This window comes from Ctenopharyngodon idella, chromosome 5 (assembly GCF_019924925.1).
Source record: "Ctenopharyngodon idella isolate HZGC_01 chromosome 5, HZGC01, whole genome shotgun sequence".
NCBI lineage: Eukaryota > Metazoa > Chordata > Actinopteri > Cypriniformes > Xenocyprididae > Ctenopharyngodon > Ctenopharyngodon idella.
This window is the reverse complement of record NC_067224.1, coordinates 18,722,927-18,748,435: the sequence shown is the minus strand read 5'-3', so window position 1 is coordinate 18,748,435 and position 25,509 is coordinate 18,722,927. Positions and strand designations below refer to the sequence as shown.

The window sequence follows — 25,509 nt, the reverse complement described above, 5'->3', positions numbered from 1 at the left end:
ATGTTGCACAATCACTTCACCACAAAGCTGTCCAAGTGATTACGGACGTTTATTATATAAATTTTATGCATTTTCATATTTAAGAATAGTTCAGCCAAAAGTGAAGTTATTATTTTCTCACTCTCAATGTCGTTCTAAGCCTATATGACTTTCATACTTCTGTGAAACAAAGGATTATATATGTTATGAATGGAAGCATCTCCATTCAGGTTGTTTTTTTTTTTCCCCTTACAACAATAGTTCATGGTTAAGCTCCAAACATGAAATAAATAAATAAACAAATAAATAAATGCTCTGGTCAGAGGAGTTCTTGTATTAACAGCTCACTGGAGGAGAAGATTATCAGTGAATAATGACTTATATTTCATTCTGTTTCTTATACAAAAACTATTGTATGACTGAATGACACCATTTCCATACATGCGCACAGTCATATGGATATATATGCTACTGTTAAGGGTCGGTAAGGCTGCATTTATTTGATCAAAAATACAGTAAAACAGTAATATTGTAAATTATTGTCATAATTTTTTTATTTTTGTGGAAACTTTTATACTTTCAGGATTCTTTGATGAAAAGAAAGTAAAAAAAATTGCTTTTACCTGATATAACAAAAATTTTGTAACATTATAAATGTCTTTACTGTCCTTTAAACGGTGTATAACAGTTTTCATTGTATGGTAAAGACGTAAACAAAGGTTTTCCATATTTGTTTCTATTTGTTTTATGGGGAAAAACAACAAATGAGAGCATATGAATTGAGAAGATGAGTAAATGAGTAAATAATGACTATTCCTTCAAGGCGATCTGAACAGTTGTTTTCAGAAAGTCACTACTTGGGGAAACACTTTCTACTCTTACTGAATCAGGAGGTTTGTGTCTTTTCTCAAACACAGCCCTTTGCTTTCAATACTACTTCAGGTCTTGCATCTGCATGTTGGATTCCCCTTCAAACTCCCTCAAGGTACTTTCTTAACACACTATGAACAAATATTAATTATTGTGGATCAGCTTTATAATCTGTCATTGATAGTATTACTGACCTACATTTTTGTGCTTCATTCTGTCTCATACACGATGCAAGTCCCAGGTTGTAATCCTGGTTATGAATCTGGAAAACTTAATCTGGATTTTAATCTGACAGTGGTTTCTTTATCTTATACAGAAGTAATCGGCCCTCTAAGAAGTTGTGCCTTCTGGTGCACAATGTAAAAGAGGTCATGTGATGTATTGTAGTAGCATTTCCCATGACTGTGGAGATGTTTTGACTCTTATAGGCTAAAGGGCAAAGTCCAGTAACTGTAATTAATGTAACTGATGTGGATTCCAACATGATTAGATCTATTACACACAATTCTTTGAATTTTACACTGTTCTTGTTTTCTCGTATTCAGAGATATCCATCTTTTCATAGTGAAGTTTCATATACCCTAAAAAATGGTGTTTGATTTACTTTTTCAACCACATATAGCCACTACTTCAATAGTTTAACCAAACTCATATAACTAATAAAGACAAAGCCTGAGTGACTTACAGCACTCCAGACACTAGATGAATGCCAGCTCAGCTTCAGCCTTGATAATGGGAACTTGTATCTTGTGCAAATCTTGTGCCCATCTTGTGTGTGTATCTTGTGCCCACTCTAAAAAGTACTTCCTCTGGGCCAACTCTTTAAAGTCCGCTGTGATTGCCATGGCTCTTCATCACCATGGCGCTCCAGATTTCATGAGCATGAGCCCTGCTACACTGACATCTTGATACGCACATTTGCCTCATCTCCCATTCAGAGCAGGCAGAAACGGCTCTGAAAAGGACTAACTTGTATAAGAGAAAAACATGCCATGTCTATTGTCGGCCGGTTGCCGGGCTATGTGTGACGATGTTTGCTGTGGACTGTTGTGCTCTGCAGGCCTCTTTCTAGCTGACACGACCCCCTCCTCTCCTACTGCCCTGCCCCCAGCACTGCTATGGAAACTGGCACAGCTGAAGACCCATGCCCTCCTCTCACTGAGGAGTGTCGCTGACAAAAGCATTTAGACATGCCTGAATGCCAAAAGTAACGTTGTCAAAACCATGAGGCATGACTTTCTGATTTTCAGCTCTTTTTATTTCAGCTCTTGAAATGTGCCCAGGCCTGTATACATTATTTGTTTATTGTTTAGCATAATAGTCAACAAAAAATGACAATATAATTTACTATAAGCAATCAGTGATAGTTGATTGATAGTCAATGATTTTTTTTTTTTTTTTGAGTTTTTTTTTTAGTTTTTTCTGGTTCTTCATTAAAAGATTTGTGTACTAAAAAATGAAAATGTTGTTCCGAACCTGTATCACTTTCTTCCATAGAACACTTTTCAATATAATGGAATTGGGGAAGTCATCAGAATCACAAAAACATATCATAAAAGTATCATAAAAATGACCCTTATGACTCAAGATTTCCGAAGCCATATGAAATAGCTTTGTTTGAGGAGCAGACCGAAATGTAAGACTTTTTTTAGTGACAATGTTGTCATCTATACTGAGAAGTAGCAATGTCCTATATGTAAAATAGTCATTCATCAGTCAAATCTTTTAATGTGAATTGGTTGATCAAGTTCATAAAACAGTTCGGAATGATTTGGATCAGATGGTTCCGGTTAGTGAATGGACTCAACTCGATACGGACTCAACAATTTGCTTGCAGTGGTTAAAGGAATAGTTTATGCAGAAATGAAAATTCAGTAACACTTTATTTTAGGGTGTTTTAACTAGTTGCTTATTAGCATGCATATTACTAGAATATTGGCTATTTATTAGTACTTATTAAGCACATATTAATGCCTTATTCTGCATGACCTTGTTCTACATTCTTAATCCTACCCAATACCTAAACTTAATAACTACCTTACTAACTATTAATAAGCAGTAAATTAAGAGTTTATTGAGGGAAAAGTTGTAGTTAATAGTTTGTGTTCCCTGTACTAAAGTGTTACTGAAAATTCTGTTATTAGTTACTTGAATTAACAATGAACTAACTTGAATTTCTTTTAAAATGTCTTTATGAACTTTTTGAAGCATCATAGTTTTGGTGGAATGAACTTTTGACAGAGGGACAGATATCAGGTTTCATTAAAAATATCTTCATTTGTGTTTTGAAGATGTATGAAAGACTTATGGGTTTGGAATGACATGAGGGTGAGTAAATAATGACAAAATTTTCATTTTTGACCAAACTAACCATTTAAAAACCCTGGATAGGAAGATTATCATTGAATAACGATTGGAATTGAGGTTTGTTTCTTTTACAAAGCTCATATGACTTCACAATATAAAACATGGAATATAATCATATGAACTAATTTTACCATTTTGGAGCTTGACAGTCCCAGTCTTCATTCACTTTAATATGTGAAAAGAAATGGCCAGGATATTCTTCAGAAATTCACATTTTGTGTTGCATAGAAGAAGTCATATGTGTTTGGAACAACATGAAGAAAAGCAAATGATGACACCATTTTCATTTTTGGGTGAACTATTCCTTTAAGATTACACAGCGAGGATCTCTGCTTTCTCCGAACCTTTCAGGCCCCAGATAAAATGCAAATGTACTGTCTCATTTTGCTGTGGGGCCTGATTGCTGTCTGGGTGACAAAAGGTGGAGCAGGCAAGAATAGAGGCCCTGCGTTTTGTATTTGCATGAGAAAGCCCCATCCCAATGACCACTTTCCTTTTCCGTGTTGTTTAATTTTTTGTTTCTTTGCCCAAAAACAATTGTCTTTTCTGTGGAAAGAAACCTCCCAACAGCTGTATAACAGCCACTTTTAAAAGAGCCAGAAATGTTGCAGAGCTGTGACATTTTGAGAGGATCCTATTGGGATATTCCTCACAATATATGCTGCTTCATCGGCAGAGTTACAAGCTTCATGGGACCAAATGTGCTTGTTTGTGTATTATACTGGTGTGTTTGGTGTGATGGCTTTGAATGGCGTAGCGTGGGAGTCATTGTTATCCACCCTGATAATATCAACCATTGAAAAACAATGAATATCCACAGTATGTGGGAAAATCAGTTATCATGCTGTTTTGCGTTTAATATGCTGAAGTATTAGGCATTATTTATGTAATTCAAAAGAAATTCTTACATTCGTACACAGCTTGATATTAGTATTTAAATGTGATTGTGATGGTCAGCCTGACTTGATCTTGTTGGCAATTTGTGACCGTTCAGCTTGGCTGACTGTTGGTTTCTGGCGGTGGTTCAGAATGCATGTTGTGGCTTACGAAGACTAAGATGGGAACGTGTCAAAGGGGAATGTGGAGTCCTGCCTGTTGGCTATATGCTATAGAGGAGCAAAACTGAATTCACACATTAAAGTGTCATTTTCTCTTCTAATTTTAGAGCATTGTGTCATTTTCTGGATGCACAAATATTGCTTTTCTACATTTATTACACAATAAATCTCTGCTAAATGTCCAGATGTTTGTATTGAAATGTTTATTTAGTCCTATTTTGGTCAGAATTTTTATTTATTGTTTAAAATATATATATTTTTATATATATATATGTGTATGTGTATATATATATATATATATATATATATATATATATATATATATATTTACTTTGAATGACCAGGCTCTTGAATATTTGGTTATTTGTGCTTGAATATGACAACACTTTTTTTTTTCTTTTTTCAGTGGTCAGTTTGCCTTGGTAAAGAAATGCCGTCATAAGAACACTGGTGTGGAATATGCAGCCAAATTTATCAAGAAGCGGCGCAGCAAATCTAGTCGGCGAGGAGTCTCCAAAGAGGACATTGAGAGGGAGGTCAGCATCTTGAGGGAAATCCAGCACCCAAATGTCATCACCCTGCACGATGTGTTTGAAAACAAGAATGAGGTCATTCTCATCCTGGAGCTGTGAGTCATTGTTTTTCTTGCATTTACTGAATTATGAAATCATTAAGAGCCTCTATTCATCTTATTTCTGTGGCACAATTAAAAACTAAATCAGTAAAATCACTAAATCAGTAATAGACGTAAGTAGTACATGAACAACTGACATGAACTTTTAAAGCTCTGAAACATGACAGTATGAATAAATCTGTAAAAGAAGTTGTCTAGGGCTTCTCACTGAATTCAGTTGCACCAGCCTTTACTTACAAAGCAAACACTTGACAAGGTCAACAGTGGGGGGTTGAGGAGAACCAGTCTATTGAGAAGATGAACCAGTTTTGCTTGTTGTGCTGTCCACATTCATACTGCCAATGTGTTGAAATGGAAAAGACATGTATTGATGTTTGTACTGTCTTAACTATACCGGAGCACAAAAACAAAGACCTTTGGCTGATAAAGCAAAGTTTATTTTAAGTTATAAGTCAGGGCTCAATGCTAAGGATTTTTATTCTACCGCCCCGGGTCAAATTTTTACTTGCCCTGCCAAAATTTTTACTGGCCCCACTACAAAATAAATAATTAAATAATAATAATAATAAAATTATTGTTTTCATTGCTTTTTACTGTTGTAACCTTGTATTCTATTAAATAAGCTTATCGCACCAATATTTCTTATTTTCAATTTTGATACCACAGCAAAAACTACTAGCCCAACTAATATAAAGTTCAAACATTATTAAAGACAAGTGAACAATCAGTAATAAAGTAAGAGCAAACAAATTATAAGCAATAGCACAAATACAGTAGAACAGAGATACAAATTAAATAAACAGTGCTTTAAGTACACAGCCATGTCTTGTTTCTTTATCTTTTTGTACAATTTTCAAATAATCGTTTGTAATTTTGTGAAGCATCTTGTAGCTGGTTGGTTTGGTTCATAGTTTCATAACTCTTTAACGAAAAGGAGGAAAATTGATGGGAAAATTCTGGAATCAAGGCTGCTGAAAAAGTGAGCAGGCACTAATGCGCACTCTATTGGTGCTGTACAGTGCTAAGATGTAGTATTACTCTATTGTGCTTCAAGAATCACTTCCTAGAGTAACCAGTCTAACCTGAAAATCAACATGAAGTCTAACATTGTAAGCAACTTAAATGTGACCTAAAGAACTAAACTAAAAATAGTCAAGCAGTCACTGAGTCACTCATTACATTGCATGTAATTAATTTTACACGCAACAGAAAAGAATGTTTAAAAGATTTTGTTGTATGCAAATATTGTAAGGAGCCATGTAATTTGATACTTTGTCATTTAGTAAATAAATACTAAAAAAAAAGTTGTTAATGTCATTAGTGTCTGGAATGCCAAACCTCACCATTTCAGCAGAAATGTTTTGTTAAACATAGATTATGTGAAGGAAGCGTCTTTCTTCAGAACCTCTTGAAGTGTCTCCTCACCCAACTGGTTTTCTTTGCTGCTTCATATCTTTTGACAAAGGGCATCCCTGCAGCTATGATCTGAGCTCATATTTGTTACACATTACTCATCAGTGAAGCTATTTTGTTTACTAACTGAGGCTTCTGGAGTTAAGTACCTTGCTAAAGGACATAACCACACAATCCTGACCTCGGAACTGAAGGTCAAGTTTCATTTTCGGGTCATTTGGCGTCCTCTCAAAACCGTTGTGCTCCCAACCAATATTGAGAAGTGAGAAGCTACAAGCTATCACGTGTTTTTCTAGTCTCAGACGGCATTCTCACGGACCGCCCACAGTCTGTTCACTGACCGTCTGATGCGTTAAAAAATGGCAAGTGCTGGTTTGCACTATGCAACTTCCCCTCCAAAAAAATGATTTTTTTATCAGTCTGCCTTGAAACAAAGTTGTGTTTGGTAGAACTAATTTAATTTAGTTTAATCTATTTCAGATAACCCACCTTAAATGTTTTTTGTTTTATATGTCCATCAGATGGTCTCTTCCTGATTAAGTAGTTTCTTTGCCAGAACAAGCTGCAATGATGACTAGACTTTATGCCGCAAGTCAAAAATCTGACTACGGGACTTGTGTTGTTCAGGGTGGGGGCTGGTGTTGTTCTTTCTGTTTTTGTGAGGGGGAATAGAGACATATCTGCCCCTGGTGTTTTTGCAGCTGGGTGGCTCGTCACTGCACTTGCTCAGCCTCACCATTAGCAGCAAACGTTATCATGTCATCAGGGTGCAGCTGGTTTGCAGCTTCCCTCTGCTGAATAAATATATGCCCGGATCCTGTTGGTCCTCTCCCAGAAGCCATGATTATAGCCCTGCCAGCAGACATTTCTGCCAGAGCGAATCTCTCAGAACTATTAGAGAGGCTGGTTCTTCTGCTTAATAAGCCAGACTCACTCTAGGTGATTATTTTTTTGTTACACCATAGCCATATCTTTTTATTGCAGATTTAATTCTCAGATAATTTTATTGGTGTTTCTTTCTATGTAATTCTGTGAATCCTGATCTGATTCCCAAAAGAATCGCCTAAATCACATTTTAAGACTTTATTTATCTATTGTCTTGTCTCTGTTTGAACATTGAAAATTAAGTGATACACCTTATCTGGCATGTTATCTGCAAGTTTTGTGTTTTTGGTTTTGTTTCTTTCAAAATTTCTTGCAATTTGCAGTTATCCTGATTTGGCCAACCCATGTTCATTGGAAAAACATACCTGCGGCAATATTTCTGCAAAATGATAATGTTATGTTGTGTCTTGCATGTTACACAACACTTTCATAGTGAAACTCCCAGCGAGTGGTGCTAAAAGTGTATTCAGGTTTATCCGAAACAGATGAACGTGAATCTGGTGAGTGGTACTTAAAGGTTAATGCCCTATAGCGTTTGAAAATAACGTATGACACACTAAACCCTAAACATACCTGACTGTGTTAACAAAAGCAAGCATGACATAAACACATTTGCTGAAGCAACCATGCCATTTTAGCTTGCTTCAAGTCTTTGATCTGTTTTGTCATTACTCGTGTGTGTCTCATGGTACTGCATCACAAGTGCAATGCTGTACTGGGTGAGATACCAAGCATGTCTGCTACCGCTACGTCAGAAAAGACACATACGGGACTGGTTATGTGATGTAAACATTAAAATGTATTACAAATAATGCACTATGGTAAAAATGTTTTGAGGTCATAACATAGTATTGTGCAAGGAATCGTGTGAAAAAAGTCTTTCTTAATCAACAATCTGCTCCTGTAATCATTCAGTTCAATTCACATTTATTTGTATAGCACTTTTCACAATACATATGGTTTCAAAGCATGTCAACATTATAATTTAGAGTAATCATAAATTTGTGTCAAAAGGAATAAAAGTTGTTGCTGTTTTACTGCCCCTAGTGTTCATTTCAGTTGGAAACTGCAGTGATTTGTTTGTGTTTTTGTGTTTTACAAAAATGTAAGTAGAGGTACGTTTTTCCAATGAGCCTGTGTTGGATTTGACAGTTGTATATAATTTTTTAATGTGTTCTTTGATGCTATCTTGTCCAAGTCACTCTTGCAAAAGAGATTTTATCTCGATTTAATTTTATCCTGGTTAAATAACTAGCTCTATTGCAAGTGTCAAAATCTGTCCTCTCTCTATACAGTGTGGCAGGTGGGGAACTCTTTGACTTTCTTGCTGAGAAAGAGTCATTGAGTGAAGAGGAGGCCACCGAGTTCCTCAAGCAGATCTTGGATGGAGTCAGTTACCTACACTCAAAACAGATTGCCCACTTTGACCTGAAGGTACTGAGACACATTTGAGTTTCACCCCAATGCCAGACTGTGGTGATTAACGCTGTTGTAGACCAGCCACAACAAATCAATTGAGGCGCTTTTATCCTCCCTGCTGGTTATCCACTCATTTCCACCTTTTACATAATTGCTGGGTGTCCCGGAGCTGGGATGGTCATAAATTCAGTCCTTTTCCCTATGTAGTTTTTGAAAGGAGTTATTGCTAAATTGCATTAATTATTTAGTAACTGATTTGAACGTTTCAGATGTAGATTGAGTTTTTATTTCTGACTAAAATCACTTAAACCGAGTAACCAGTCTAACTGACAAACTAACATCAAAGCAACCAGCATTTACATTGATCAACTTAACTGTGACCTAAAGAATAAAATGAAATAGTCAGTCACTGAGTCTCTCATTATTATCATTTTATGTCTAATTCTTCGTGTTACTCCTGCAACAATGTTTATGTAATTAGATCCACTGCCTTTAGAGCAGCCATCCACACAGCTTTCCTTAACATTTCTGTTAAATATTTTGAAGTCATTGGAGCTTTTAAGAGATTAGTCCGTGCATGAATAAAGCCCACTGAAGGAAGTATTGTTTCTATGGAATGTCCAGGCAAGGATCTGTTACTGCCATGCTTGAGTATGCCTGTTCTTTCTAGAGAACGTTTCTGTAGCTTTGCATGTGATTTCCATGTGTTATGGCAGATTTCCTGCACTCTCGCGCTCTCCCCCTCTGCTGCTGAGTTTTTGTTCTGTACCTATCATTAGTTCCTCTGATTCTCTCTTTTGCATTCTCCCTCCAATTCTTTCTCTATTCTCATCTCTCTTAGCCGGAGAACATCATGCTGTTAAACCGGAGTGTGCCTCACCCACGCATTAAGCTCATTGACTTTGGCCTGGCCCACAAGATCGATTTTGGCAACGATTTCAAAAACATCTTTGGTACCCCGGAGTTTGTAGGTCAGTGTCAACCACTGGTCAGTCTATAGAGATGTGTTGTAATTACACCCGCTCTTATTGTTATGGTCCTCTGTCCAATCCTTTCTTTTCTCCTTTCATGTGTAATCTGAACCACAAACCTGACATAATTGTAAAGAAACACCATGGATCATTGCTTTGTGATCAAATGAATCCTGCAAATATTTAAACTTAAGTGGGAATAAGAAGAATTTCTTGTGTTTAAGCATAGGCTTTTAGATTAACAAGCTTTTAAGATAATGAGAAACATTATTTTAGTCATGTGTGTTCAGACATTTAACTGGTAGTGTGTTTATGTGTTTGGTTGGTATTTTGTGTACATCTACATAACAATTCTCCTTAAATCTTACTGCTTTTATTTTAACAATACAAGTCAGCTCTGTTGTGTTTTCAATCAAATTTTACAACAACAAGCCCTAAACAATCCCAGAAAGCACACAGACATGCACACCCACGCCACCCCCATTCCATGCCATTGGCATCGCATCCAGTCCTACCTGAATGGCAGCCAGTATGGCTGCAGGCAGTGATGATACAGCAGTCTTAATACAGAGACAGTGCTAAAGGCCACGGTCAAGTTCCAGCTCCCCCACAGTGCAGTCTATTTCAGTGCTTAAAATTACGATCAGGCTTCATGGAGGAGAATCCGGTCAAGCTAGGCACATGGTCTTAGAGACACTAATCCAAAACAGTCCCAGTAGTTGAACAATTAGCCCATTACACAGGAATGACTTCATTGATTTATTTATTTTTTAGCCTTAGGGTCAAAGAGGAACTTGCTCCTTTGCATCCCTGGTCAATGACCGAATCTAGACAGTATGGTACGATAAGACAAATGGTAAATCTAAATCAATTCTCAGGTATAGAGAGCAGCAGCATCTCTCCCACCTCAGCCTTATTTCCCTCTTTTCTCATTAACACATCAGAGATTGAGATCCTCTGAAACCAGTGACTCATTTCACAGCTCACGGTGAGAAACTACGAAAATATCCTGGTATCGACTTAGCATTTCTAGACATTTTTGCAGGCCTTTTTGTTAGGGAGAGTGGGGTAGGATGTGTTGCACCCCTTCATCTTGCAAACTGTGTATCGTTTTTTGTCACATTAGCCATATATTTAGAAAGAGTTCATATATAGCTGTTTGAGAGATGCACACAAGTGAAAAGCATTGTTTTAATGCTAAAAACTGTATTTTGTATGTCAAAATAGATTTTCTATATGGTAGATAAAATTAGTTTTAAACAAACTTATCCAGGTCTGAATTGCTGATATATAAAACCATGTAAATTATTTGGCTAAAGATTAGTAAAGGATTATTAATAAAGCATTTTCCTAAAATGGTTGTTGTGGTGTAAAGTATGTCAGATGCTTCAGGGTAAACGTGTCAGTATCTTAAAGAAAGTGTAAACTGGAATTTGTGACCAACTTACTTCAGTATTGTGATGTATTACTGAGTAAATCGGAGAATTGAATGAGAACAAATAGAGGGCAGGGCTGGGGTCATCAGTGAAATTTTCTGATTTTGACTAATTACAAAGACAAACATTTTTTTTTTCTGTGGATAAACTTGCACAGATTAATATTATCACAAGACTAGTAATGTGCGCTAACAATATAATAGGGTCAATTTTAATTTCATGCATACTTTAAAAATTATAGTAGGATTTACTTCCAAATGCATGAAATGCTATAACATATACTATTGATATTGTTTCTTTCATTTCATTCAAATATGAAATATTATCCTGGTTGTATGAAAATGTGAATGATATACAGCAAAATTTGATTGAACGAGATTTGTATGTGATTTGCATTAGTAGATTTTTTTTTTCTTCTCAGGTTTGTTCTTATTTTATTTGAAATCAGAATGTTTACCTACCTATTCAACTTGCTCCTTGATAAGATGCAACTGGTTTGGTTTGTTTTTGTTTTGTTTAGTTTAGTTTTGGTTTGCAGACATCCTGAAAAATAATTAGGTGTTTAAGTTTTAGCTCTCAGTTCTCTTTGCCAATAGGATGACTTAAGTCAAAACTGGCACAGCTTACCCCAATCTCTTCTATATTGTTTTTTGATTTGCAGCTCCAGAAGTGGTAAACTATGAGCCTCTTGGCCTGGAGGCAGACATGTGGTGAGAATGAGCGTTATCTTATATCATTATCTGACCTCACTGTTAGCTCACTTCCTATGCTAATCTTGTGTTTTTATTTCTAACTCTAGGAGCATTGGGGTGATCACTTATATTCTGTGAGTATTCATAATCATCAGTGTTGTTGTGATGTTGTAAATATAGTATATATCATTACAAATCAAATTGGAATACATTTATGGATTTTCACTTAGGCGGTAAATAGTATCCATTTTCGTAACTGAATTATTTTTCTCAAAGCATGACTGTAATCATATTCCACAGTAAAACGAAGGCTTGGTGTCCAAATTTAGCTGAATATGAAACAAATAAAGTTGAACTAAGTGTTTTTATTACCTTAATTTGCAGGCTTGTATCAGCTAGTGTCACAGAATAAACTCTTGTCGTTCTATAACTCTCATAATGATGGATGTTTGAAGTAAAATGATAAAGCTCAATAAGATCTTCCATCCAGCCAAGTGCTGCATCATACATTGATGTTTCCATGAGTTGCACAGTCAAAGGTTGCATTGACAGTTTTTCTCTGTCATTTACCACATTTTAATAACATTGACAGATAAAAAAAGAAAAATCCAAGCACTTGATGAGGCTGAAAGAGCTCTTGCCACAAAAGTTTTTGTGATATCAATGTCACATAAAAATACCAAGCAGTACAGTGTTTTACTGCCACACAAAAATAGACATGGAATTTATAACCCAGTCCGTCAAAGTGATGGATAATGATTATTAGTGCAACCTCTAAGTGCGGTGTCTAATTGTAAAGCTGGTGTTGGTCTTACTGTGGAAACATTGAGGTTGCTGTTAACTCTGTACGTGTGTGTGTGTGTGTGTGTGTGTGTGTGTGTGTTAGTGAAAGGGAACTAAGCATATCACAGAGCAATATAAACAATGGAACTTGCCTGTTGCTTGTGATAAGACCTGAGGGGACCCTCCATTTTTGATGGGAACCAAATCCCCATGTCTCTAACATAAACATAGGTGAATCTCACGGAAACTGTCAGGAAATATCTGACTCATATTTCACCCTATACTCAAAAGAGGAAAAAAAGAAATTACATTACATAAAGATCATTACATTTAAGCCTACTTTTAGGATTGCTAGAGCCACATTTGATCCAAAAAATGTCTGTTCTTCTCCATCTTATCTGTCCATCACTATCCGTCCATCAACATGTGCTAATATTAGCAGTCTAAAGAAAGCTGGAAAGTTCTGTCTATCTCAGGGCTGTTCCTCCCACTCCTCTTTCATCATTGGCAAATAAAAATAGAACTTTTTATCAGGTAGATATTGCACACCATTGTCACATCTAATCCTGTCGCTCTCCTTGCATTCCTATTCTACCTGTCTTTCTTTTTCCTCACACTTTTCTGTAACTTTAAAATAATTAATCCAGAAATATTTACAATATTTAATCAAGTTTATCTCCTGATAGTGTTTCTCACCACACATATTTATCAGTTAAGATTTTTAATTAGCAACAGCAATAAATATTAATTATAATAGTGGAAAGACAGCTCGTATGAACAGATGTTTCTCTGGTACTGTGGTCTAGAACAGAGATTATCATCACAAAGGAAAAAATGGAACACAGCACGTATAATAAAGTGGTTATTATTTATGTGTTAAATGGCCTTTGCTGATTTTCTCATACTTTAATCGTAAATGTCAGGAAACTGCTGGGTTGCAGTTTATAATATCACAGCATCAGACATTCACATCAAACTTGACTTTGTGGAATGCCGCTATACTGAAGACCTTCACATTCAATAAATGGTAGATAAAATGGTTTCTTTTTTCTCTGTATCTTTAGGCTTAGTGGTGCCTCACCTTTCCTGGGTGAAAATAAGCAGGAGACACTTGCTAACGTGTCAGCTGTGGACTACGAGTTTGATGAGGAGTACTTCAGCAACACCAGTGTTCTGGCCAAAGACTTCATTGCACGGTTACTGATCAAAGATCCAAAGTGAGGACCACTGAAGTAGCTTCTTATGTTTTGAGGTCGTTTGGTAGGGTTTTGAGGCTAGTTGTTTCGATTAAAAAAAATAATAATAATTGCACATTTTTCTGTAATTAATCGCAATTAATCGCACCTAACATTAAAGTTTTTAATACGTTTTTATATTGTAATAATTTCACATTTAATCTCCAAATTAATGTAGAAACAGCATAAAGACAGTATATTTTAAATATTTGATCTAACAGGTAGAAAATATACAGAAATTGAATAAAGTTATCAAACTAAAGTTTTTAGTAATATTAATAATAATTAACTGTTTGTAAACTGACTGTCTATACTGTCTGAATCAGTGAAAACGGCAAAGAACATTCACCACAAATCATACTAACTGAGGATGTGGTTGTCAACAAAAAGGAACAGGTGCTTTGCACAAGAAGGTGGAGATATTAATTCCTGTTCATTTGGTTCCATATTCGTCTACAAAATTGCATCTCTGTTGTTGACTGCTCTCATTTCATTTTTTTTTTTTATACTGTGGACTGACCTCATTCACCTCTGATGATTTTTTTAAAGAGAACTAAAACTAGCTCTGAGGAAGTTCCCTCAGTACTTCACTAAAATGCGTCATTCACAGCATAAATGCTGTTTAGGCCTAAACATTGTCACGAAAGCTGATATGCAACATTCCAAAACCCAATCCCACAATTCCATCTGTGTGCACAGTGCGATAACCATCTTTCAATTTGTATATTGAATGCCTACTTTTTTCTTCTAAAGGTTGTCCCTTATGTGCTTATTTGCAAGAGCTTATTTTTTTAACTTAAGTGGAAAGTATCATGATGAAGAGAGATTCACAGACTGCCTGCCTACGTTTATTACATATACTAAATTAATATTATAAGTGAAATTATGTTTTCATGTTTACAGAAAAAGAATGACAATCCTGGACAGTCTTCAACATCCCTGGATCAAGGTTTGTCCAGCAACCACTACATATGAAGCACGTATCAAACATTTTATTACCTTAACGTTGGTTAAATCTGTCAATCTCTTTTTTTTTTTTTTTTAAGCCAAAGGACACGCTGCAGGCACTGAGTCGTAAGGAATCAGCTGTGAATATGGAGAAATTTAAGAAGTTTGCTGCCAGAAGAAAGTGGAAGGTGCTTTTTTCATTTCATTTTTAACCATGTTTTGCTATGAGACATTGACATTATGTTAGCCAGACATTTGACATAAAGCGTGATCAGTATTGTGCCCTCAGTCAGCATTATGTGCCACACCAACAAGTCACACTATTTCCACACACACTATTAAAAGCATGGAAAAACAAACCCTTGAAGCTATGAAACAAAGAAGCACGCACATAGGTACAGTGCCCTCATGCTCAGAATTAAGCTCATGTCAAAAAACACATAATAGTTGGTTAATATTTTATTTAAAGAGTTGAAATGTCATTTAATCTTTTTGAAAAGAGTACTAATTGTTGTTTGATGCTTTAGATAGAAAAGCCTGTTACAAATTCTACAGAAGGTGTCAGGAATATCATCTTTGTCATATCATCATTTAAAATGGTTTGTTTGTTTTATCTCTCTTCCTTAGCAATCGGTGCGTCTCATCTCTCTGTGTAACCGGCTCTCCCGCTCCTTCCTGTCTAGGAGCAACATGAGTGTGGCACGCAGTGATGACACACTGGTAAGAGCTCACAGTTAAAGTCACCTTTCTAGAAGCTTATTTAAAAACAAAGCTCGTGTTAAGGTTTTGCAGACACAAGAGGATGTATTTTTTTGTTTTAAATGTGTGCAATAAAACAAGTTCAAGTTCAGACCCCCCCAAAAAAAAAAAAAAAAAAAAAAAAAAAAGTTCAGACCCCCCCCCAAAAAAAAAAAAAAAAAAAAAAAAAAACCACAACATAAAACAGCAGAAGGAACTGGCAAAAAGAACAACAAAACTCCTAAAAAGACACATGATCAGCCTGGCAACAGCAGAGGAACCCCCGTATCCCTGAGGCCTGGACTGCACTGTGTTTATGGGATGAAACGGCTCTAATGAGCTCCGTGAGCTTCCCACACACCTGAGAATAGAGGCAGACACACAAAACAACTCCACATAAAATTGACTTGGACATAATGAAATACTTGCACTTATGTTCTATCTGAAGGCTGTAATTGGTTTCTACAGGTTTTGGAAGAATACGGTTTAACACATTAATGCGCATGCATGACTGCTAATTGCCATGAACATTTATATTGAAGCGTTCCATAAAGTCAGATGACTCATCCAAACTAATATGCGCACATTCATCGACACTCATACGGTCATGTTTTGCATGATCTTTCTGCTGTCCAGATATTTGCTTAGTGATTTGTGATAAGCCTGAAGAGTGAAGTGTTATGCCGTTGTGCTACATAAATTATCTAACATTTACAGCTTACTATCTCTCTTCCCCTGCTTCGTACACGTCGCACATCTGTTAAACTGCTATAAAATAAACATCTTTTTTACCTCATGTACTCCACCTTCACCTGAAATAACCTTGTAACTCTAATATCTATATATTACTATATTACAGGCATTATGGTAATATTATAACCATAAGAAACATTTCAACCTTTATAGTGCACTTAAATATGTGATCACTTTTGGGTATCTTTGAGAACAGGAAATGGGTGTGTTTCATACAGGAAGGGTGTCAGCAGCAAAAATCATGATGTGAAATCTTCTATCATTCTAATAATCCATCTATACACTACTTTTAATGCATTTATTCAGCAAGGATACATTAAAAATGGATTGAAAGTGACAGTAAAAACTTTTATAATGTTACCAAAGTGTTCTATTTTAAACAAATGCTGCTCTTTTGAACTTTCTATTCATCAAACGATCCTGAAAAAAACTGTATCATTGTTTCCACAAAAATATTAAGCAGCACAACTGTTTTCAACATTGATAATAATAAGAAATGTGGCTTGAGCACAAAATCAGCGTTTTTTATGATTTCTGAAGGGTCATGTGACACTGAAGACTGGAGTAATGATGCTGAAAATTCAGCTTACAGAAATAAATTGCATTTTAAAATAGAAAACATTATTTTAAATTACATTAATATTTCACAATGTTACTGTTTTAACTATTTTTAATCAAATAAATGCAGCCTTCCTGAGAGTTCTTTCAAAATCGTTTTGACCAGAAGTGAATGATTTCGACACCAGTTTGTGATTTGTCAATTTTTTTATTTAAAATTGAGAAAATACCTTGAAAGGGTTAGTTCACCCAAAAATCGAAATTCTGTCATTAATTACTCACCCTCATTTCGTTCCACACCCATAAGACCTTCGTTCATCTTTTTGATATTTTTGATAAAATCCAATGGCTCAGTGAGGCCTCCATTGAAAGCAAGATAATTAACACTTTCAGATGCTCAGAAAGCTACTAAAAACATATCTAAAACAGTCAATGTGACTACAGTGGTGTTATGAAGAGACGATAATACTTTTTGTGTGCCAAAAAAACAAAATAATGACTTTATTCAACAATATCTAGTGATGGGCAATTTAAAAACACTGAGTCTTTGTTTCGAATCAGTGGTTCGGAGCGTGTATCAAACTACCGAAGTCACGCCCCCCAGTGGTGTACCATTGAAATTTCGAAACACTTATGGTATAACGAAGCCTCGTTTACTGAAATCACGTGACTTTGGCAGTTTTATACACACTCCGAACCACTGATTCGAAACCAAAGATTTGTAAAGCTGCGAAGCTTCATGAAGTGGTTTTTTGAAATCGCCCTTCACTAGATATTGTTGAATAGAGTCATTATTTTGTTTTTTTGGTGCACAAAAAGTATTCTCGTCTCTTCATAACATTAAGGTTGAACCACTGTAGTCATATGAACTGTTTTAAATATGTCTTTAGTACCTTTCTGGGCATCTGAATGTGTTAATTATCTCGTTGGCAATGCAGGCCTCACTGAGTCATCGGATTTTATCAAAAATATCTTAATTTGTGTTCTGAAGATGAACGAAGGTCTTACGGGTGTGGAACGACATGAGGGTGAGTAATTGATGATTTTTTTTATGGACTTTATTTTACAGTATGTGCACTTAAGTGTACTTGCAGTGTACTCACCTAAGAAAATACTGGTAATATGATTGGTTAAGTTTAGGTTTAAAGGCAGGATCATGGTTAGTACCTAGTTATTACCCAGATATTGTAATTACTATAATAAGTACATACTATGTATATGCAGAACAGGACTGTAAAATATGCTAATGAATATGGCTATGAGTCAGTACCTTATTATATATTGTAAAGTACATGGGATTATTAACTGATACCATCACTGTACCATAGTAGCGCCACTTTATTTTTATTTTCGTCATGAACAGAACAAATTTACACCCAAATTCACAAACAGAAATCATCTAAAGGTCACGTAGAATGACACAAAATCACATAGAAGTCGTGTTTTACAATCCAGGAGTGACTCTAGCATCACTTCCTGTAGAAGCCGCTGGCTGTTTGTAGAGTGTGTTCGAGCGTGCGTTTTGTGTAATTGGATACACTTGTATGAGATGTGTATGTGGGTCTATCTGGGTGTTATTCCAGTACACTCCTTCACTAAACACAAGCACACATACTCTCTTGTTCTCTTTCTGTCCCTCACGGCCAGTCCAGTTTCCCTTTAGCCGTGTATTTGAGTCTTCTGACACACACGTCTGAACTGTCAGATGCAGTTTGGAGGTGGTTGGGTCACATAGCACACTAAGCAGCGGTCGAGCGATGAAGAGAAAGCGCTGTCTGTGGGCCGCCCCTCGTCTGCATTATTCAATAGGATTAGGACTTCACGCTGTGTATTTGCTGATAAGACCAACCGTAGTACTACTCAGCGTAAAAGGATTTGCTCAAAGTGTGACTGTCAAAGGAGGCTTGCTTTTGTTTTTGCTTCCAAAGCATATTGTATAATAGCCTAAATACTGTCATGTTGGCAGTTTTTCATCTGAAGTTGAGCTTGTCATTTATTTTAATTCACAAATAGATCAAGTCAGAGCTGTGCAAAAGACATGTTGGAACTGTGGAGCTCACGTGGTTGATACGGGTTTGAGTCTGGTTTGTGACATGTTCTGATCTATAGAAGTATATAAAAAAGCCCAAATCTATACAAAATTTATTAATTTAATTAAGTGAATACATACATTTGACCTGAACCTACACTACCCGTCAAAAGTTTGGGGTCGGTAAGATTTTATAATGTTTTTAATGAAGTCTCTTAGTCTCAAGGCTGCATTTATTTGATTAAAAATAGAGTAATAATAGTAACAACTATGAAATAATAGTACAATTTAAATAAATAACAATTTTCTATTTTAAGATATTTTAAATTTTAATTTATTCCTGTGATGGCAAAGCTGAATTGTCAGCATCATTACTCCATTCTTCAGTGTCACATGATCCTTCAGAAATCATTCTAATATGCTGATTTTCTGCTCAAAAAAAAAAAAACATTTTGTATTATCATCAATGTTGAAAACAGTTGTACTGATTAAGTTTTGTGGAAACTGTTACATTTTTTTCAGGATTCTTTGATAAATAGAAACCTGTTAATTGTTTTTTTTTTTTTTTTTTTTTTAAAACAATTTATTTGGAATTTCCTTTTTGTAACAATGTACAAGTCTTTATTGTAACTTTTAATCAATTTAATGCATCTTTGCTGAATAAAAGTATACATTTCTTAAAAAAAAAAAAAATACACAGTCGTGTATTATACTAATATATGTCATGTGTGGTTGTATCTTGTAGTATGTGTTTTGGTCTGTTATCATGAAGATATTGTTTAGATTCAGTAATTCATAGATTTTATTTTTTGACAGGATGAGGAGGACTCATTTGTCATGAAGGCTATTATCCACGCAATCAACGACGACAATGTTCCAGGTCTGAAACACCTGCTTGGATCCCTGACCAGCTATGATATCAATCAACCTAACAAGGTGAGAGAGACAAAGTGCGACTTACAGAGGTGATATGAGGAAGGAAAAAGAGAGTGACATGCTTATACTTGACTTGGTCTCGGTCCAAGTGATCAGTAGCCAGCCTGAGCTTGATTGAGCTGATAAGTGTATCAGTGTCACTGTACGCCCATGACGTCTGAGTTTACATTGTCTGAGATGTGCAGCATGTGACTGAGAAACAGTCACTGGACCATATCTCATCCCATTTGAGTGTGGCTGTGCTTTGCATAGTCATCATCATAATGGGAATTTTGAATAGAATGAAAGTGGCTTGAGGGTTAATAACCATTATTATGCTAATCATTCCGGATACTTGCAAGGGAATACTGCTAAATTTTTTCTTAATCAGTATTTTTAGCCAGTAAAAATATTTAAAGATCCTTATATCAAGATCAATTTGAGACACATTTTAAATTAAATATTTTTATTAATAAAAATAAAAAAAAACAATGATTTAAAGATAGCCTATTGTGCTTTTTTACATCGATTGTAGTCTTGACTTTTCTTTTGGGAACGTACACATCATAATATCCCTCATTTAAAGGTGCAATGTGTAAATATTAGGAGGACATATTGACAGAAATACAATATAATATACATAACTATGTTTCAATGGTGTATAAAGACCTTACATAATGAACCGTTATGTTTTTATTACCTTAGAATGAGCCATTTCTATCTACATACACCGCGGGTTCCCTTACATGTTAAGTCACCATTTTGCGCCGACATGTTTCTACAGTAGCCCTAAATGGACAAACTGCTCTGAAGAGCGCTTTTTTCTTGACTGGCTACTCTCTGCTGTCTCAGACGACGACATCTTTGTCCTCTGTTGGCCACCTTAGCTTCTCTATATTGCAATTTGCAACCTCACGGCTAGATGCCGCTAAAATTTACACGCTGCGCCTTTAAATAATTCCTGCCCAAGGCATACGCAAAATAAAGGGGCGAGGCCTGATTGTGTTGCGTGAGTGGTATGTTGAAACTCGCGGTTATGGCATGCTTGAAGCGATTGACCAATCACAAGACATTAATCCAGCCAACCAATGAGAGCACATTGTGCTTTTCGTTAAGAGGAACTTCATAGAGACAGGAACTAAACAGAGCATTACTCTCAGACTGGGAAGAGAGGTGCTGCAACAAAATAAAATATGTGAAAAATAATGTTTTTTGAAAATTCAGGCATGAAAACCTATTCTAAGAGACTTTGTAAATGGGCATAATAGGTCCTCTTTAGCAAGATGTGTTTTAAGGGAGACTATCTTGAGTTAAGATTATTTGTCTTACCCCAGTAGTAAATTAGTGTTTTAAGTTTAAATTGAACAAAATTTAATAAGGTTTATGCTGTGAAAAAAAAAAAAAAATTGTTTCAGATTTTATTCCAGTTTTAAATGTTTTTATTAGAAAACAAGACAAAAATACTGATTAAGATTTAAGATTATTTTCAGTGAGTGTGTGTTCAGTGAATGTGTGTGTATGTGCGCGTGTGTGTGTGAGACAGGGAAAGTGTTTGTGTAGAAGGAGGGAATGAGGCCGAGGTTGATGAAACTGTAATCTGCTCACTGATGTGAAGAGACAAGCGTGCTTTTAATTGCATTGCTCAGAGCTGTCCGGCGCTATCTGTGTTTGTGTATGCACAGTGAGAACTATTCCCATGACTCTCATGCATTTATTCATTCAGAGGAGTTTATCGGCAGTCTTGAGAAACAATTTCAGTCTTGTGTCTGCAGGATTTTTTTTTTTACCAACCACTGTGATCACTCTTAGCCAATTAAAACTGCTTTGCGAACATTGAAAAATGAATCAGGCTAATTTGAATTGCCACGTTCATACTGACTCAGAATTATAGGCTTAATTAAAGCTGCTTTCGAAAGCTTCAAGTAGCTATTAGCGCCTTGTTATATTCAATACAGTGATTCTTGTTTGTGTGTGTTTCTGTTTGTTTTCGTTTGTGTGCATGCTTCAGCACGGAACCCCTCCTCTCCTAATCGCCGCGGGCTGTGGAAACGTCCAGATCATTGATGTGCTAATGAAAAAAGGGGCGGAGATTCAAGCCTTTGATAAGGTGTTGTAATTCATGCTCCCATTTAATTCATGTACAAGAAAATTAAAAAATAATGTACACTAGCGTTAAAATGTTTGTGGTCGAAAGGATTTGGTGCTCAGTTTTGATCATTTTAATGTCTTTGCTGAATAAAAGTTTTAATTTCGTTGTACCACCCCCAAACCTTTGAATGGTAGTGTACACATTAGACAAAATGCTCCATAAACATTGAATAGTATTGAAGACATGCTTTACCAGTAGTTTTAACAGAGTTTAAATGGTAAACATGGGCATGATAGACATCAAATATGCAAAACAGCTGCAAATACGTACAATTCAGCTCAACATGCCATTCTTTTCCTCAGACTGGAGCCAACGCTATCTACTATGCTGCCCGACATGGCCATGTGGGGACCTTGAGATTCTTGCATGAAAAGAAGTGCCCTCTGGACATCCAAGATAAGGTGCTTCCATCTCTCTTTCTCACACACACACACACACACACACACACACACACACTCAACAATCACAGCACCAGGGAGAGGACAGATTTGATTTTTCAAAGGCTTTCCCCATCCGGCACCTTTTCTCCAGAAAACCTTCCCTACTGAGTTCACATGCCTCTCTACTTCCCTTTGGTAATTTGCAGTTGCTATGGTTACCCGCTGGCCTGAGGTTGGCCGTTGTATGAAATAATTGTTGACTGTTTGTTGACTGCCTCACTAGTCAGTGAAGTGCGCTCAGTCAAGCGAAATCGCGGGGTAAAGTGTTGTTGAGTTTGTCGGGAGTGCCATACAGAATCACACTTGGAGTGTCCGCAGCTTCATTACGGGTGTAAATTGAGTTCTTAAAACATCCACCTGGGCCTAAACTGTTGCTAGGAGGAGCACTGTGCTCAGATCTGGTGCAAAGCTGATTTGGGACTGGCTTTGGCAATTCTCAGCACACAGGGATTTCCCTTAAACTGGTCACGTTCTGTTTACACAGGCTTTTCGGTTGCTTTGACCCTTTTTTTGGCGTCAGGGAAATACTTTATTGAAGTTCATAGCAGACTTGTTCAGCAGTTTTGATTGTTCCCCTGATGTACACATACACATGGTTATTGCATTTTTTTTTTTTTTTGTTCAGATCATCAAAATGTAATCACATTAATAAAATGCCTGCTCATCACTGAATTATGGGCAGACGTCAGCATGTAATTCATAATGTGAGTAATGTTTGACATTCTGTTCTAGTCTGGAGAAACGGCTCTGCATGTGGCAGCTCGCTATGGTAACGTGGATGTGGTCCAATACCTTTGCAGCATCCATGCCAACCCTGACCTACTGGACCGGGTATGTGTCATACACACACTGATCTACACTGATCTGAACAATGAACAGCCCAAGCCATTATGGACTGATATGACACTTAGCAGTTTGAATGTAGCATCACGAAAAGTAAAAATTTTCAGTTATCATTGTACAAATGTGATATTAACAGTCATCTGATTTAATAGATGACCGATAAAAGGGTAATTACAGACATAAGACGAACAAGTACTGTTAGACTGGTCATGTGATCTCAGTTTTTTCATCGGTCATGAGATGTCTGCCCCCATGAGGCAACCTGCTCCATGTAAAATTAAACCGCTTTTATTAGACTGCTGATATGACTGGGCTCTCATGTGAGTCCACATGATACTATTTTATGCACTTTTTTAATGAAGAAATTAAAACATTTTTTTGTATTACTTCAAAAATAATTAAGAATTCAAGTAGTTTTCCTTTCCATATACACTACAGTTTACAAGTTTTTAAGGGTGCGTTCACACTTGTAGTTTGGTTCGTTTGGTTCATTTGGTCCGGACCAAAAAAGAAAAAAAAAAACATTTAGTCCTGGTCCGATTAGCGTTCAGATGGGCAATTTTATCACCCAACCAAAAGATACCAAACCTAAAGGCAAAGGGATACGCTCACAACCTGATTGGTCGGATTTTATGACGCATTGCCTATTTTGAGACAGAACTTACCGAACCGAACATCCAAAACAATGCTGTGTGCTGAGGTATATGCGCTCGTTGTGTGTGCGTAGCCTGCATATGATGGTATTTTGGCCAGCTGGGAACTCGTGAAGAGCTTATAAAATGTGTAAAGGAGTCAAAACAGCGGTGGGAATCCCTCCGTCACACACACACAAATGATCTGCTGCGTGGAGACGCGCGTCTGATGCCTGTGAAGGGCAAACTCGTGACTATGACGAGAAAAACGATATGCATGAGGATTCTGTCCTTTTTAGAGTCTCATCTTCCTGTTTTTGGTTTGTTTTCATGTCTTTGGTCCATGTTGCGTTCGTATATCATTCAAACCGCGGCAGAGTTCGTTTGGAAGCGGACCGAGACCCATCTTTTCAGCGATCTCGGTCCGCTTGTTTGGTGCGCACCAGGGTTCGAATGCCAGCGTTCACACATGCTCAAATGAACCACACTAACAGAGCAATCACACCAGGGTTTGTTTTAATCGAACCAAACATGACAAGTGTGAACGCACCCTAAGAAGCAAGGATGCATTAATTTTATCAAAACGTACAGTAAAGAAGTTTAAGGCTGTTCTTTTGAACTTCGTATTTATCACAAAAAATGCAAAAAAAAAAAAATAATAATAATAATTCACAAAAAACATTTAGCAGCACAATTGTTTTCAACATTGATAATGTCTGTCATTGGACACTGATAATAATAAAAACATTTCTTAAGCAGCAAATCAGCATATCAGAATGATTTCTGAAGGATCATGTGACGGGAGTAATGATGCTGAAAATACCATCACAGGAATAAATCACTTTTTAAAATGTATTAATATACTGTAAAAGTTATACAGTTATTTGAAATTGTTATAACATTTTACAATATTACTGCTTTTACTGTATTTTTGATAAAAAAAAAAATGCAAGCCTTGGTGAGCATAAGGGTAGGGACACACCAAATCGACGCAAAAGAACTAGCGCTGATAAAGGCCGACTGTTTTGTCGCCACGCGTCACCTGCGTTACTGCACGTGAACACACCGGGAGAACTACAGCTGACAGTTAGCCAGCACGTGCATTCTGCGCCTGCCTGTAAGGAGATCGCTGTCCATTTTTTCATATATATTCCTCTATATTCGTAATTCAGAAAGGGAGACTGGCACTGCAGGCTGCAGATACACAAACCATAAACAAAGCAGCGCATGCTTACCGTTTTGAATATCATTAATGCAGATCACTTTCTATATTCCACTCGAATTCGCCCAGCAACACCCAGGTACATGACGCAAAATTAGAACAGCCTTCTGTCTGTACTGCCTGGACTTGTTTGCTCACTGTTTTGCTATTATTCTCGCGCCTCGACTCATTCACTAAACTGAACAGCCAATCAGAGTTCTCTCTCTTCTACATGCTGAATCTGCCCAAAAAAACCCGACAGAGTCCGACTAGAGCCAATGGTGCAGAACACACCGGGAAACTAGTCATCCGACACTTAAAAGCGGTCCAACCTTGCCTGACGTCCAATTGTCGGCTTGGTGTGTCCCGGGCTTAAAAGACTTCTGTCAAAAATATATAAAAAAATCTTTTTTGAATGGTAGTGTATTTGGAAGTATTTCTAATAATGTTGATAACTTGAAAGAAGAAAATGTTCTTTTAAAAAAAAAAAAAAAGAAAATGCTTCATCTCAGATGTCTTTGATGACAGTAAGAAATGCGAATGAAGGTAAATGGTATAATA

The 25,509-nt window shown here is 36.5% G+C and overlaps 1 protein-coding gene across 3 annotated transcripts in view; it reads left to right on the top strand.

The window, feature by feature from the left end:
• The window catches only part of dapk1 (death-associated protein kinase 1), a 71,697-nt gene that overhangs the window by 23,602 nt on the left and 22,586 nt on the right, over positions 1 to 25,509 (top strand). For all 3 annotated transcript variants that reach the window (XM_051895058.1, XM_051895059.1, XM_051895060.1), the window contains 13 exons: positions 4,681 to 4,902; positions 8,502 to 8,640; positions 9,467 to 9,596; positions 11,694 to 11,742; positions 11,832 to 11,858; positions 13,572 to 13,724; positions 14,646 to 14,691; positions 14,789 to 14,878; positions 15,318 to 15,410; positions 19,585 to 19,704; positions 21,692 to 21,790; positions 22,135 to 22,233; positions 23,005 to 23,103. In XM_051895058.1, coding sequence (XP_051751018.1) covers positions 4,681 to 4,902; positions 8,502 to 8,640; positions 9,467 to 9,596; positions 11,694 to 11,742; positions 11,832 to 11,858; positions 13,572 to 13,724; positions 14,646 to 14,691; positions 14,789 to 14,878; positions 15,318 to 15,410; positions 19,585 to 19,704; positions 21,692 to 21,790; positions 22,135 to 22,233; positions 23,005 to 23,103 — 1,366 coding nt within the window. The remainder of the gene's footprint in view (positions 1 to 4,680; positions 4,903 to 8,501; positions 8,641 to 9,466; positions 9,597 to 11,693; positions 11,743 to 11,831; positions 11,859 to 13,571; positions 13,725 to 14,645; positions 14,692 to 14,788; positions 14,879 to 15,317; positions 15,411 to 19,584; positions 19,705 to 21,691; positions 21,791 to 22,134; positions 22,234 to 23,004; positions 23,104 to 25,509) is intronic.